General features: G+C 38.0%; 2 protein-coding genes across 5 annotated transcripts in view; one reads left to right on the plus strand and one right to left on the minus strand.

The window, feature by feature from the left end:
* Acad11 (acyl-CoA dehydrogenase family member 11) overlaps positions 1-2,219 on the minus strand; it is an 88,372-nt gene extending 86,153 nt beyond the window's left edge. Inside the window, exon 1 of one of the 2 annotated variants that reach the window (XM_021243521.2) lies at positions 1,494-2,219. In XM_021243521.2, coding sequence (XP_021099180.1) covers positions 1,494-1,645 — 152 coding nt within the window. In that variant the 5' untranslated portion in view covers positions 1,646-2,219. The remainder of the gene's footprint in view (positions 1-1,493) is intronic. The other variant, XM_004834236.4, reaches the window with a different exon arrangement.
* Uba5 (ubiquitin like modifier activating enzyme 5) overlaps positions 1,222-13,013 on the plus strand; it is a 28,412-nt gene continuing 16,620 nt past the window's right edge. Inside the window, exons 1-4 of one of the 3 annotated variants that reach the window (XM_004834234.4) lie at positions 1,222-1,473; positions 9,054-9,099; positions 9,212-9,301; positions 12,789-12,898. In XM_004834234.4, the coding sequence (XP_004834291.1) occupies positions 1,340-1,473; positions 9,054-9,099; positions 9,212-9,301; positions 12,789-12,898 (380 nt within the window). In that variant the 5' untranslated portion in view covers positions 1,222-1,339. Of the gene's footprint in view, positions 1,474-2,387; positions 2,569-9,053; positions 9,100-9,211; positions 9,302-12,788; positions 12,899-13,013 lie in introns of those variants that run through there. The other 2 variants (XM_004834233.3, XM_021243800.2) reach the window with 2 other exon arrangements.

The following is a 13,013-nucleotide window of genomic DNA, read 5'->3' on the forward strand; positions in this document are numbered from 1 at the left end:
CTAATAAAATTTGTCATTTTCTCTACAAAGGTCTTGTACATATTTAATTGGACTAATATTTAGGTAATTTATATTTTGATGCTTTTATTGATTATAGCTTTTTAAATATATTCTAAATTTTTTCCTAATGTATAGAAATGTAATTGATTTGTATACTGAATTTTCATAAACAATTATATCTGTGTAGATTACTGGCTCTTTAACTCATGAGTCAATTTCTAAAACATGTATTTGTTAGCTATCTTTTGTTAAACTTTTGACACACCCTCAAAATGTAGGTTTTTTTTTTAAAGGTACTTCAGAATATTTGAGCCTTTCTTTGTGAACTAATGTGTTTTCAATTTTTATAAACTTTTTCATGTGTCTTGGAATGTCTCTGTGGGAGCTATAGTTTTATACATCTATGTTAAATTAAAGTTAAATATTATTTTTGGAAGTAATTTTTATGCCACAACTAATTTCATTTATTAAACATTCAGTTTCAATTAGGTAATGCCCCAAAAATCTAGAATATGAATATAATTATTCCTTTTTGTCAAAGGAGGACTTGATACTTAAAGGACAATCTATTCAAATTCCACAGCAATAGCTGAAATTTGAACTTTAATCTGTTACTTTGTTTACAACACCAGTTTTCTAGGCTAAAAGCTTCAGCCACTCCATTCATCTGACCTTTACTACTACTTCCATTTTCACTAAAGAATATAAATGCCAGTGATAAAAAGCCACCAGAATCCAGTGTTGCTGTGATGTTTAAACCCTTTACCTACCTACCTTCATTTCATTACCAAGACTAATCAAAATAGGCAAGTATTACAAATTTGGAAACTTGTTCTCAGAGTTTATACAACATATTTAAACTCTCATAAAGTGGCAGATACAGTTTTCTAAAAGCCAGGACTCTTTCTGTAGTCTCCTTTTCATAAAAACGTCACTTAAAATAAAGTTTTAAAAAATATCATCTATTGTGAAACATCAGGCTAAAGCTAGATTCGCGGTGAGGAACGGTATTCTGAGGATCATCTCATTCAGTTTAATTTCCTCGCTTCAAAAAAAACTTGGGGCCCAAGTGTTGCTGTAACTTGCTAAGTGAATGGCCTAGGATTCAGATTTGTACCGTCCAGGTGGAACCATTAATTTTGCCTCCTGGGAATACGGCCAATTACAGGGAATTACACCAGCGTCTCAGAATATGGTCTCAAGTTCTAAACGGTTGTAGCACAAAAGGTCGAGGCACATAATTTCATTTTAAAAGAAAGACTCCATTGCCTAGTGGAATGGCAAATGTTATTATAGTGCTTTCATTACTGCCCTCGAATTGAGACTGGAACGGAATGGAATGCAGGGGACAGGCAACAGAAGCTCTCCTGCAAGGTGCCTCACTGCAGGAAACATACTGGGTCTGGGGAAAATTGGAACCCACCCAGGGCGAAAAGAAGGAAAGCCCAAAGCACGGATTTGTTTCTGCTGGAGGTGAGGCCTGGCGTCGATACCTGTACTGTGTAATGCTCAGCGTAGTCTCAGGCTGCGCCCCAAAGCCAGGCAAATGCCGGTTCAGGTAGGTCTCCAGGGCTTTGTGGTCGAACTTGTGCTGGGGCAGCACTTCGGCGGTGTCGGGCTCTCTCCCTGTGCCATCTCTCCCCATGACTGCCGCCGCTGCTAGTCTGCGAAGAGGGCAACCCACAGCTCCAGAGTGCCAAGGTCCCTCAGGTGGCAAAACCTTTAACCTCGATCTGGGGCTAGAAGCCGGGTCGGGGCCAGCCCTAGCCAGTAACAGAAGCTCTCGGAGCCGTTGCTGAGCAACGCAGACCAGCTGAATCTCCCGCTCAAGTCGGGATACCCGAAGCGTCCAGTGTGCGTTCCAATTCAGAATTTTCTGTCAGAGTCAGAAACCTCAAATTTAAAGATAGCAAAGCCACAGTCGTCGCAACTGGAGAAGGCCGCAGAGGCCTCTTCGCCCCCAAATTTAAGGAAGCTTCAGGCGGAAGACAATAGGGTCCGTTCTAGAAAAGAGACCGTCAGACTGTGAGCCCAGGAATAATAGATCCAGGTGTTTCTCTTAGCTGCTTACTTAGAAAGGCAACGTTGCCGTCCGCCTGCTTTAGATACTTAGACTTTGGTTCTCCTAATGCCCGTTTTAGCAGATCTAGCAAGGAAGAAAGCCAAGAGAACCGAGTTTTTGCCGGGGGAGGGAAGAAGGCGACGCACCGGAAGTGGGACCTTGGGAGGCCGGCGGGTGTGAGGGAGACGTGTCTGTCTGCGAGGCCGTGGGGCCGCTTCCTTAGCTGTTGGGGCTTGGAAGGCCGGGGCCGAGACCTCCTGTGTCCTCTCCTGGGCCCAGCCGAGCAGCGTGGGGCGGCGGCGGCGGCGGCCTGGGCTGGGAGCGGTGGCCTGCGGGGTCCCAGCCATGGCTGAGTCTGTGGGGCGGCTGCAGCAGCGGGTGCAGGAGCTGGAGAGGGAACTCGCCCAGGAGAGGAGTCGGCGGGTCCCGGGAGACGGCGACGTAGGGGGTGGCCGGGTCCGCATCGAGAAGATGAGCGCCGAGGTGGTGGATTCCAATCCCTACAGGTGACTGGCGTCGCTAGTCTCGGGCAGGAAGGTCTCCAGAGGGTCCCGACTGAGGCTCTCCCTGTCCCGCCCACTCGCCCCCTCCTTCCGTAGGCTGGGCGTCCCGTTCCAAAACAGTTAAGACCATTTTTAATGGTCTTTAATGCTAGTCCTAAAATGTTCTTTCTCTTAAAAACAAACCGAGTGAGCCATCCATGTGGTGCTGCTCCTGTGCCTGCTGTCGACTTGCATTCAGCTTCCTGTCGCCCTTGCCCATCCTAGCCCACCTCGTTCTGCATAACACTGACAGTAAGGTCAAATCAGATGTAAAGCCCGCTAAGCGTAAATTTCGAGTTTCATGCAGGCTTATCAGCATCTTAGATAGGGGCAGGGCGGCAGGGAGCAAGGTTAACTCTAACCAGAGTTTAGGGTCCTCCTTAACGTGTTGTACTTTACCAGGCCTGCCTGGCCCTCTCCTTTCTTCCGAAGGCTTGTCAGTTCAGTAGGCAGAATGTAGTGCAATGGTTAAGGCCATGCGTTCTAAAGCCAGACTGACTGAATTCAAATCTCAGCTCTCTTAGTAGACAGGTAAACTCGAACAAGTTTTGAACTTTTCTGCCTCAGTTTATTACCTGTGAGGAGGGCATTGTAGTATTGTCTACTTCTGTCATAGATATGAAGTTTGAAAAAGCCAGTGTATGTAAAGTTCTTAGAATAGTGACTGCACATGGGTAAGCCTTGTACAAGACTTGCTCATTGCATTTAGTAGAAAGCAATTATTGAGCTTTTATTATGTGCTAAGCACATGGTCTCCTCTCACCACAGCCCTATATGATTGCTATTATTTTATTCCATTTTATAGGTGAGAAAATTGAAGCGTAGAGAGCTGCTTTAGATTATATATACAGCAGTCAGTAATAAAGTCTCAACTGACGCTATATTTGTTTGAATCCAAAATTCACATGGAACTGTCTCTCCAGTAAAAGTAAATCAGCCTGGTGTCATATGCTTATAATCCCAGCACTCTGGAAAGCTGAGTCAGGAGGATTGCTAATTTGAGCCCAGTCTGGGCAATTTAGCAAGACCGTGTCTAAAATAAAAATCATTCAATAGAATGGCTAAAAACTAGATAGTTTTAACATAGGTGAAGTAGGGACGATTAGGTTATTGTTGTTGCTCTTTCCCTTTAAAAAACATGAATGTTTTGGTTTTTTTAAAAAAGGTCTTAGTTGTTTTGACATGTAAAGCATCAATGGCAGTGTTAGGTTGCACTATTTTAACCATATTGCCAAATACAAAGGGGTAATGTTCCAAAATTTTTAGATTGAAGAAGCATAAACTGGTATCTTTAATTAGAATAAGTGGAAACTATTCCAACTTGACATCTTTAAACGTTTTTAAATTTACAAATTTAAAATGAAAACTTTTAAATTTTTGCTCCAAGTTGAAATACAAAGGACATTGTACATAATCACAAATTTCAGAACTCAAGTGTAAATGTGTAGTATTTTCTATCTCATTTCCACTATTTCTTTTTTAAAAATTGCCACATAAGAGATATCAGTTGATATCTGTTTGCTAGTATATGAAAATTTAGTCTTTTTAAAATTGTCATTCGTCTAGCTCAGACATTTATTGAACACCTCTTTATCAACAACCATCCTTAATGAGTATTTCTTGTACACAGACACCATGGATACAAAATACACATAGTCTCTTCGCTCCAAAGTTTACTAGATGAATGTGAGAGAAACAGGAAAGCAAATATGCAGTTACAATAAAGGTGGTAAAAATTATGATAGGGAAAGTACAGGCTAAGTAGAAAATAGAGAAAATGGATTTGTATGTTCTCCACACCATTTAATTTCATCAGGTGATATAAAAGAAATATAAATTCCCTGACCTAAAGTCTTTTTGCTTTAGTTGGAAGACTGAGTGGGTGTGGAATAATGAAAAACACAAATAATTGAATTATGTTGATAGACTATAACTATAAGCATGTAGAGAAATGGGGGAGAGCCAAGTAGAGGTTTTGAGATTAGAACACCTAGTTTCAAATCCACTCAGAAGCATAGCTCTGAATATTGTTGGCCAGTTACATGGGCTTGGGCAGTAAATTAACCTGAATCTTTTCCCCTGATTTGTAAGGGGGTGGGGTGAGCATACATTCTTAGAGTTCTTTGTAAAGATTAAAGGGAGCATTAAGGTAAAGATGGATCACAGGAATTTTATTACTACTTTCTACCCAGCTTCACCAAACTGACGTTCACGGAACTTTTTATAAAAGGAATAACCCCCATTGAAAACAATAGGTTTCTATTAATAATTAGAAGAAGAAGGCCTGATTCCTATACTTGAAGGTTACAGTGACATAATTTTGGAAACTAGGAAAGGGATAAGTGAAGCAAGACTGGTTTAATAGATTCTAAGAAGTTGAATCTGAAGCCTGCATCCAGCTTACACTTAATCCCCCAAAAGACTTGGGAATAGGCATAGGTACTTCTAGAAGGGTTTAAATTATGGCTAAAAACCTTTTGGTTGAAAGTCTTACAACAACAACAAAAAACCCCACAAGGCTCAAGGGCTCCTACTCCACTGTGGGTGGCTGAGTAAATGCCCTTCCCTATCAGTACAGAAGATTAGAGATTTCTTTATTGGAGAGAGTAAGACTGGGGCAGATATTTATGCCTGAATCAAGGGATAAATGACGTCACATGAAAGTACACTGAATACTTATACATTCACACTTGTCAACTTAACTGCCCTGGCTTACTGCCAGGAATAAATGCCTTTCCAGTTGGAGTTTGAAAAATCTTTAAAATTTTTTTCTTTATTATATTTGTGATACATAATAAATGCATTCATCATGGGGAATTGGTACATATACATATCAAATTTTTATCATTTTTACTTTGGCTTCCCTCCTGTCTCCTCCCATCCTCAGATCCCCTTCCCATCTCCACAAAATTTATCTCCTTATTTCCTATCATCTGTCTTTTATTTTGTTCTTTATTTATACTTTGGGTTTCTCATATAAGAGAAACCATGCAATATTTAACTTTCTGTGTCTGATTTAACTCAGCATTATGGACTCAAGCTACATCTATTTTCCTACAGATGACTCAAATTTATCCTTCTTAATGGCTCAGTAGTACTTCGTTGTGTTTATATACAGTACTCCATTTTCTTTATCCATTCATCTTTTGCTAGGCATATATGGGCCATTTCCAAGATTTGACTTTAAGAGTTGTGCTGCTATAAACATAGGTGTGCATATTTAAGTGTAATATGATGTCTTTAACTCTTTTGGAAAGATATGCAAAAGAAGTATAGCTGAGTCAAATAGGATTTCTAGTTTTAGGTTTTTGAGGCATCTCAGAACTGATTTCCATAGTGCTGAACTAGTTTACATTCCCACCAACAAGGTGGAATGTTTCCTTTTTCCCTACAACCTTACTAGTATTTGTTGTTTTTGAGTTTTTAGTGATTGCCATTGTTTCTGGGGTAAGAAAAGTTCTTCCCTGGGAAATCTCATAGAGCCAGAAAGATTCAATGACACTGACAGTATGGATTTCTCCATTAAAGGTCCTGGGTAGATTGCCCTACAAGCTGAAAATCAAAAAGTACTGCCCAAATCCTTACTTTCTTACTGTTCCACTCTTAAATATGATTAAAACAAAGGCTGAATCTCCTAACATGACAGAAACAAAATAAAAATAGTAATTTGGATAGGAAACACATTCCTCTAAATTACTATTAGTATCCTCATATAAGAAAAGTTATTATATAAATGGACTAGGAACAAGGTACTATAAAAAGCATCATACAGATGACTGAAAAGAATTCTTTGTGAATGGAGATGATAACAGAAATGAAAATCTCAATGGAAGGATTAGGAAATAAAGTTGAAAGATGACCCAGAACAGAAAACTAAAACAATGCAAAATTGGACCTAGAAAAAGTAGAAATAAAGGTCTGGTCCAGGGGGACCAACTTCCAAATAATAGCAGTGCCAGAAAAATCCAGGAAAAACAAAGCAAGCAAGAAAATAACTAATTTTTAAAGAAAATTCCCAGAACTCAAAAATGTAAGTTTCTTAGTTTGAAAAGGTCCGTCAAAAACTCAACACAATAAGGGCCAGGGATTTAGCTCAGTGGCACTGTGCCTATCTTGGAAATCCAAGGTTCTGAGTTCAATCCCCGGTACTGCAAAAAAAAAAAAAAAAAAAAGAACTCAACACAATGGATGAAAATTGATTCACATAAGACACATTGTAAAATACTATATAACTACCTAGAACTAGTCACTAGAGTAATAACTTAGAAATTTTAAGGGAAAATTTTTTCCCAACTTTAGACTTATATATCTAGTTAAACTGTGAGTTACTTATGTATTTGTGGCTTTCTATAATTTACCTACTCTTTACCGTTTTTATTAACAATAGAATTTTTATTAAATTCCAGCATTCATGTTCTCACAATTTACCTTGGTAGTTCTCTTTGTAAAACTACTGAAAGATGTTCTAATCATAAGAGAATAAATTGAGAAATAACCTATAGCAGAGGGCTTCAAACTATAGTTTGCATCAGAATTATTTGGAAGGCTTGTTAAAATGGGCTCCACATCTAAAAAAAATTTTTTTTAACAGTAGCAAAGTTTATTTAAAAACGTAAAAGTGAAGAGTGAGAGAGAAACTGGCTCTACAGATCAAGCTTGGGCCAAGTAAAAGAGGAAAAAACAAGATAACAGTACACCCTGGAGGACACAGGATGGGCTATCAGGAGAAAAGCCACGATAGCCTCACATCCAAAATTTCTGATTTAGAAGATGGGATGAGACCCAAGAAATTGAATTTCTAGTCAGTTCTCAGGAGCTAGTGCTGCTGTACAGACCACACTTTAGAATCACTGAGCTGTATGATACAAAGACTCATGAGATTAATATGAGATAAATCAAAATTTGTAGTATAATTATGAAGGGAGATCCCAGGAACGGAGCTATATGTATAGTAGGCTGAAACGCTGTATCAGATTCTAGGAGATATGTTCATCTTTAAGAAGGTAAACATTGAGGGCCGGGGATTTAGCTCAGTGGCACCTTGCTTGCCTTGTGAGTGCAAGGTCCAGAGTTCGATCCCTAGTACAAAAAAAAAAAGAAGAAGAAGATAAAACATTGAGTTGCACATATTATCCCACTACTCTGGGAGGCCAAAGAAGGAGGATCTCAAGTCTAGGTGATTTAGTGAGACCCTGTCTTTAAAACATTTTTTTTTCTTTTTAGAAAGGGATAGAGGGCTGGGGATTTAGCTCAGTGGTGCTGCCACCTGCCTCGCAAGTGGAAGGTCCTGAGTTCAATCCCCAGTACTACAAAAAAGAGGGCTAGAGATGAAGCTTAGCGTGAAGGCCTTAGAGTCAGTCCCCAGTACCCACCCCAAACACACAAATATGACATTGATAGAAGAACTCATGCATATGACTGTATGTATCTAAAGGGATTTTAGAGAACCAATGAAGAGATTTTGGATTTAGTAAGTGAAAATACATAGGAAATTAAGAATAAGGAAAGACACAGTTATTACCTTGAAGAATGGAGTTAGTAGGGGGGAAGGAGAGGCTTTAAAATACTGCACTCTCAGTTGTGAATGGATAATATTGAACCAAGATGATCATAGAACAGTATTGGGAAGCTGATGGGATAGGGATGTGTGTGTGTGTGTGTGTGTGTGTGTGTGTGTGTGTGTGTGTGTGTGTTTAGTAGGGATGGATGGTAAGAGTAAAATCTTCAGATAAGGCATAAGACTGAAAATAAATAATAATGTTAGCATATACCTTGGAGATATGATGATGATAGGGCTGAAAATTAGCGAAGACAGGAAAGGGGAGCTGGAACAGAGGACTACTGAATTTTCTAACAAGCCTAGTAGATGTTTGACTCCTTTAGTATAAGCAAATAAAAATTACACGTATGTGTATAGCTTTAAACTGTACACACATATAAAGCTTAAAAACTTAAGAGAATAGAGCAGATTAGCAGTAACTAGCTAGAGTGCCTCTGAGAGTCCTTGGCATACAGTAGGTGCTTACTAAAAATAGACATCCATTAAGAGGAGAGGGAACAAGTGAATAGAATTCTAGCCACGAGCTTATTCTGATGATGGAGATTGAGCATTAACATTAAATGTCTATGTTTAAATTTCACTTTGGCCCTTAACATTTAAGTCAGTACACGTGGATCTTGGCTTCAAATTAGAACACAGAAGGAGCTTTTTAAAAAATTGTTTCACAGGCTATACCTGGGGGGCCACATAACCATCTATTTTTTTTTTAACCATCTATTTTTAAAGCTACGCAGTAATTTAGTTTCATCTGATAAAAACTAGCTGACAGATTCTTCCTTTCAAAGGAGGGATACCAGAAGAGTTTTGTTTATTTTCCATGTTGATGTATGTTTATATCACTATTAACTAACACTGTAAGCATTAAAACCTTTTTTTTCTTTGTTCTAAGCCGCCTGATGGCATTGAAACGAATGGGAATTGTAAGCGACTATGAGGTATGATAAACCTTTCAACATTTCTGAAGATTTCAGTAAATGAAAGTAATTTCTGGTGACAAATTAGATGAAGAGTTATTAACCAATGTATATATGAATTTGTGTTTCACAGAAAATCCGTACCTTTGCTGTAGCAGTAGTAGGTGTTGGTGGAGTTGGTAGTGTGACTGCTGAAATGCTGACAAGATGTGGCATTGGTAAGGTAAAAATATTTCTCTTTGCCTGTCATATAGAGAATTCACCCCTGGAGCAAATCAGGTACAAATTAAGGACCTTTTCTTCCTCATTACTAATGGTCTGTTGATTTGTGGTGTATATTCAGATTGTTCTTTCACCCAAAAAGTTATGACATATCTCTTCCAAATGAAAGCTGATACTGTTGCTAAACAAGGACTGTGTCCAAGAATGTTTTGGTTGGGGTAATATATAAACAATTTAGATTTAAGTCTCTTAGATATAGAATCTTAGAAAAGAAGACTTAAATTGATAAAGTCTAGAATAACAAAAGCAATTCTGGGCAATAAAGGCAATGTAGGGGCATCAAAATCCCTGACTTGAAATTATACTACAAAGCTACTGTGATAAAAACAGTATGGTATTGGCAACAAAAACAGACCTGAGGATCAGTGGAACACATTAGAAGGTGCAGAAACAACTTGAAACACACTCAGCCACTTTATTGTTGACAAAGAGGCCAAACCCTTCACTGGAAGAGTCTCTTTTAATAAATAATGCTGGGAAAACTGGCTTTCCACATGCTGAAGATTAAAACTCTGACGACTATCTCTCACAATGCACTTAACTAAAATTGAAATGGGTATTTCTTTACTCTATTAGTGATTTCTTTTGCTGTGCTTTTCTTTTTTTTTTAAAACAGGGCCTTGCTATGTAGTTCACGCTGGCCTTGAATTTATGATGTAGCCTAGGCAGGCCTTGAACTTGTCACTATCCTCCTGCCTCAGCCTCCTGAGTGCTGGGATTATAGGTGTGTACCACCATGCCTGGTTCATTTTTTTTTTTTTTTAATTCTTTTTAAAATTTATTTGGATTGTGTATAGGAAGGAGAAGTAACCTTATACCAGAAATCAATCTATCAATCTTATATCTATAAAGCCAAAGTCTATAATGTTAGATACAAAGTGGTTTAATAATAAGCTTTCCACAATTGTATGCCTTAATTTGTCATTTTGATAAAGCAAACTTTTTTTTCCATATGGTTAATGGATGCTTTTTAATATGTTGGTCCACCCAAACTCTTAAAGTGGTTTCAAAATTGTCACACATTCATCAGTATAAAAACAATAACACCAAAATACAAAAATTGTTTATTAAAACTTTGATTTTTTTCGTGAGGTTTACAAAGTCAGGCCAGACATTGCATATTGCTGATTTTAGTACCTGGCTGATTGAGCAGGGATGTTAGAGATCATTGAAATCATGATTATGTTACCAGAACAGGAACCCTTATTAAAACACAGATTGCCAGACCCTACTTCAGTGGTTTTGATGTTCTGTCAGGTAGTCCTAGTAATTGCCATTATGTTATCAGGTGATCCTGATGACATTCAGGGTGCTAAACTTTGAAACCCATCAGACTTTTGCTACTCCAAGTCATGTTCCCAAAGTATCATTAGCCAGATCCCCAGTTTAACAGTGGACCCTTGACTTACGAACTCAGTTTGTTTCTGGGGGCTGGTTGTAACTCAAGTTGGTCAATGAAGACTCCGGCTCCTCTACACAGCCTTCAAAGTCTCTCTCCTATACACAGGCAGATCTCAGTGTCCTTAGAGAGACACTGGCCCAGGATTTCTCAGTTGACCCCACACAGGAAAGGATGTAATGTTCCTTCTAGAAGTTTTAAGGATTAAATCTGTATCTGAGACCATCTGGAAGCACAAGCGGCTGGCATTCAGGTTGCAACTCAAGACTGTTCGTAAGTCAAAACTGAAATTCCAGTTGTAACCCAAGTTGTTCATATGCCAGGCCAGTCATAACTTGAGGGTCCACTGTATATTAAAATTGGGAAAGTGCTTTTGGCCTTTTAACAAACTCCAAGTGATACTCATTCTGCTCAACCAGATCATATTTTAAGTAGCAAAGATCTAGTATATTAATTATTCAGTTATTGCTTTAATTACAGTTAACTGGGAAGTTTAAAAAATTCTGATGTCCAGACTGTACTCCATGATAGGAAGCATCAGAATCTCTGGAGTTGAGATGCAAACATCTATCCATATATATATATATATTTATTTTTTTTTTTTTGGGGGGGGTGGCGGCTACCGGGGATTGAACTCTGGACCTTCTGTTTGTGAGGCAGGCGGCAGAACCACTGACCTAAATTTCTGGCCAAACATCTATATTTTTAGTAACTATCCAAGTGATCCCAGTGTGCACTCAAGTTTGTAAACTAAGAGTCTAAGCAGATGAGTTCCAGGGACTCTTTAATCTATAAAACAGATTAATAAGAAGTTGATGAAGTTGAACAGGGAAGTAGAGTCTGGGAGACCCAAAGCCAATTTCAGATCACAGAAAGCATCTGGAGCAACCTGTATCACTACATCTAGATCAGGTGCTTTGTTTTACAGATTAAAAATACAGGCCTCAAGTATCAAAGTGGTTTATCAGCGATCAAAGCTAATTAGTGGGATTCAACAACTCATACTTTCAATTCTAAAATTTTGATTTCCTGCAACTTATGAACAAGTAATGAGGCAGAAACTCAGATTTAATACTCTGCATTACCTGGTAAATATTTGTTGAATGAGTTTAAGTAAACCATGTTTTGGAGACTAAGTAGGATTAGAACCCTATAGAAGGCATAGTGATATATGTATTTTCTAGCAAGATATTAAAAAGAGGCCTTTGAGTGTTGTTATGGACTGTGTTAATTTTTTTATGTTTCTATATCAAATAAAATTCTATTTTTAATTATTAAATTTAGGGTATTGAGAATTACATTAGACACTACAGAATTTTAGATAAGGAAGGGATCTTGGAAATCCTTGGCTCTAATGTGTTCTTATGGATAAGAAATGTCATCTTCTGATCATTTGAAATAGTGTATGTGACAAATATTGTTTAATATAAGCCTAAAAATATAGCAGGAGACAATCAACTGGTTGGTTAGTAATTCTCTTTGGTATAATGTTTTAGCCTAGGCATGGGTATGTATTGTGTTATACAAAAGAAGTCGGATTGTACTATTGTTTTAAGTTACATTTTTAAAATCTTATTTAAAGATTTCATTTATCCAAAGGGTTCTTTTTTACTTTTTTTTGAAGAAATACAAATGAAGTAGGATTTTGGCACAAGTTTTTAAAATTGGAATGAAATGCGCATTAATTTCACAGTGAATCCATTTAGAGGCAGCACAGCATTGTGTTTAGAGGACAGATGCTGGATTGAGAGTTCCTGAATTTGAATCCGGTTTTTACTACATATTAGCTGAGTGGTCTCTGGGCCATGAGTGCTTTAGTTGCCTCATCTCTGGGATGAGAATAATAGTACCTATGTGTTTTCCTCACATGAACATTCAGTGAATTAATATATGGCACCTAGTGTCTTAGAGTTGGCTAATGTTATTATCAAACTATTAAACCCATCAAGTACAAAGTCTACCTGTTTATGATTAGTTATTTTTAGTTTTCAGTATGTTTTCCATTGAAATACTACTATTTTTGTTTTAGTTGCTGCTCTTTGACTATGACAAGGTGGAACTGGCCAATATGAATAGACTTTTCTTCCAACCTCATCAAGCAGGATTGAGTAAAGTGCAAGCAGCAGAACATACTCTGAGGTACATGGAATTGCAATTAATGACCATATTCAGTGAAATCTTATTTTGTATATATAGTGTGAGTTGACCTAATGTATAAATGGACTTTAACTTTTCACTGTAAAAATGCAGATTT

This window comes from Heterocephalus glaber, unplaced genomic scaffold, assembly GCF_053883595.1.
Source record: "Heterocephalus glaber isolate CG9 unplaced genomic scaffold, H.glaber_assembly_v1.0 deba00001504, whole genome shotgun sequence".
Lineage (NCBI taxonomy): Eukaryota > Metazoa > Chordata > Mammalia > Rodentia > Bathyergidae > Heterocephalus > Heterocephalus glaber.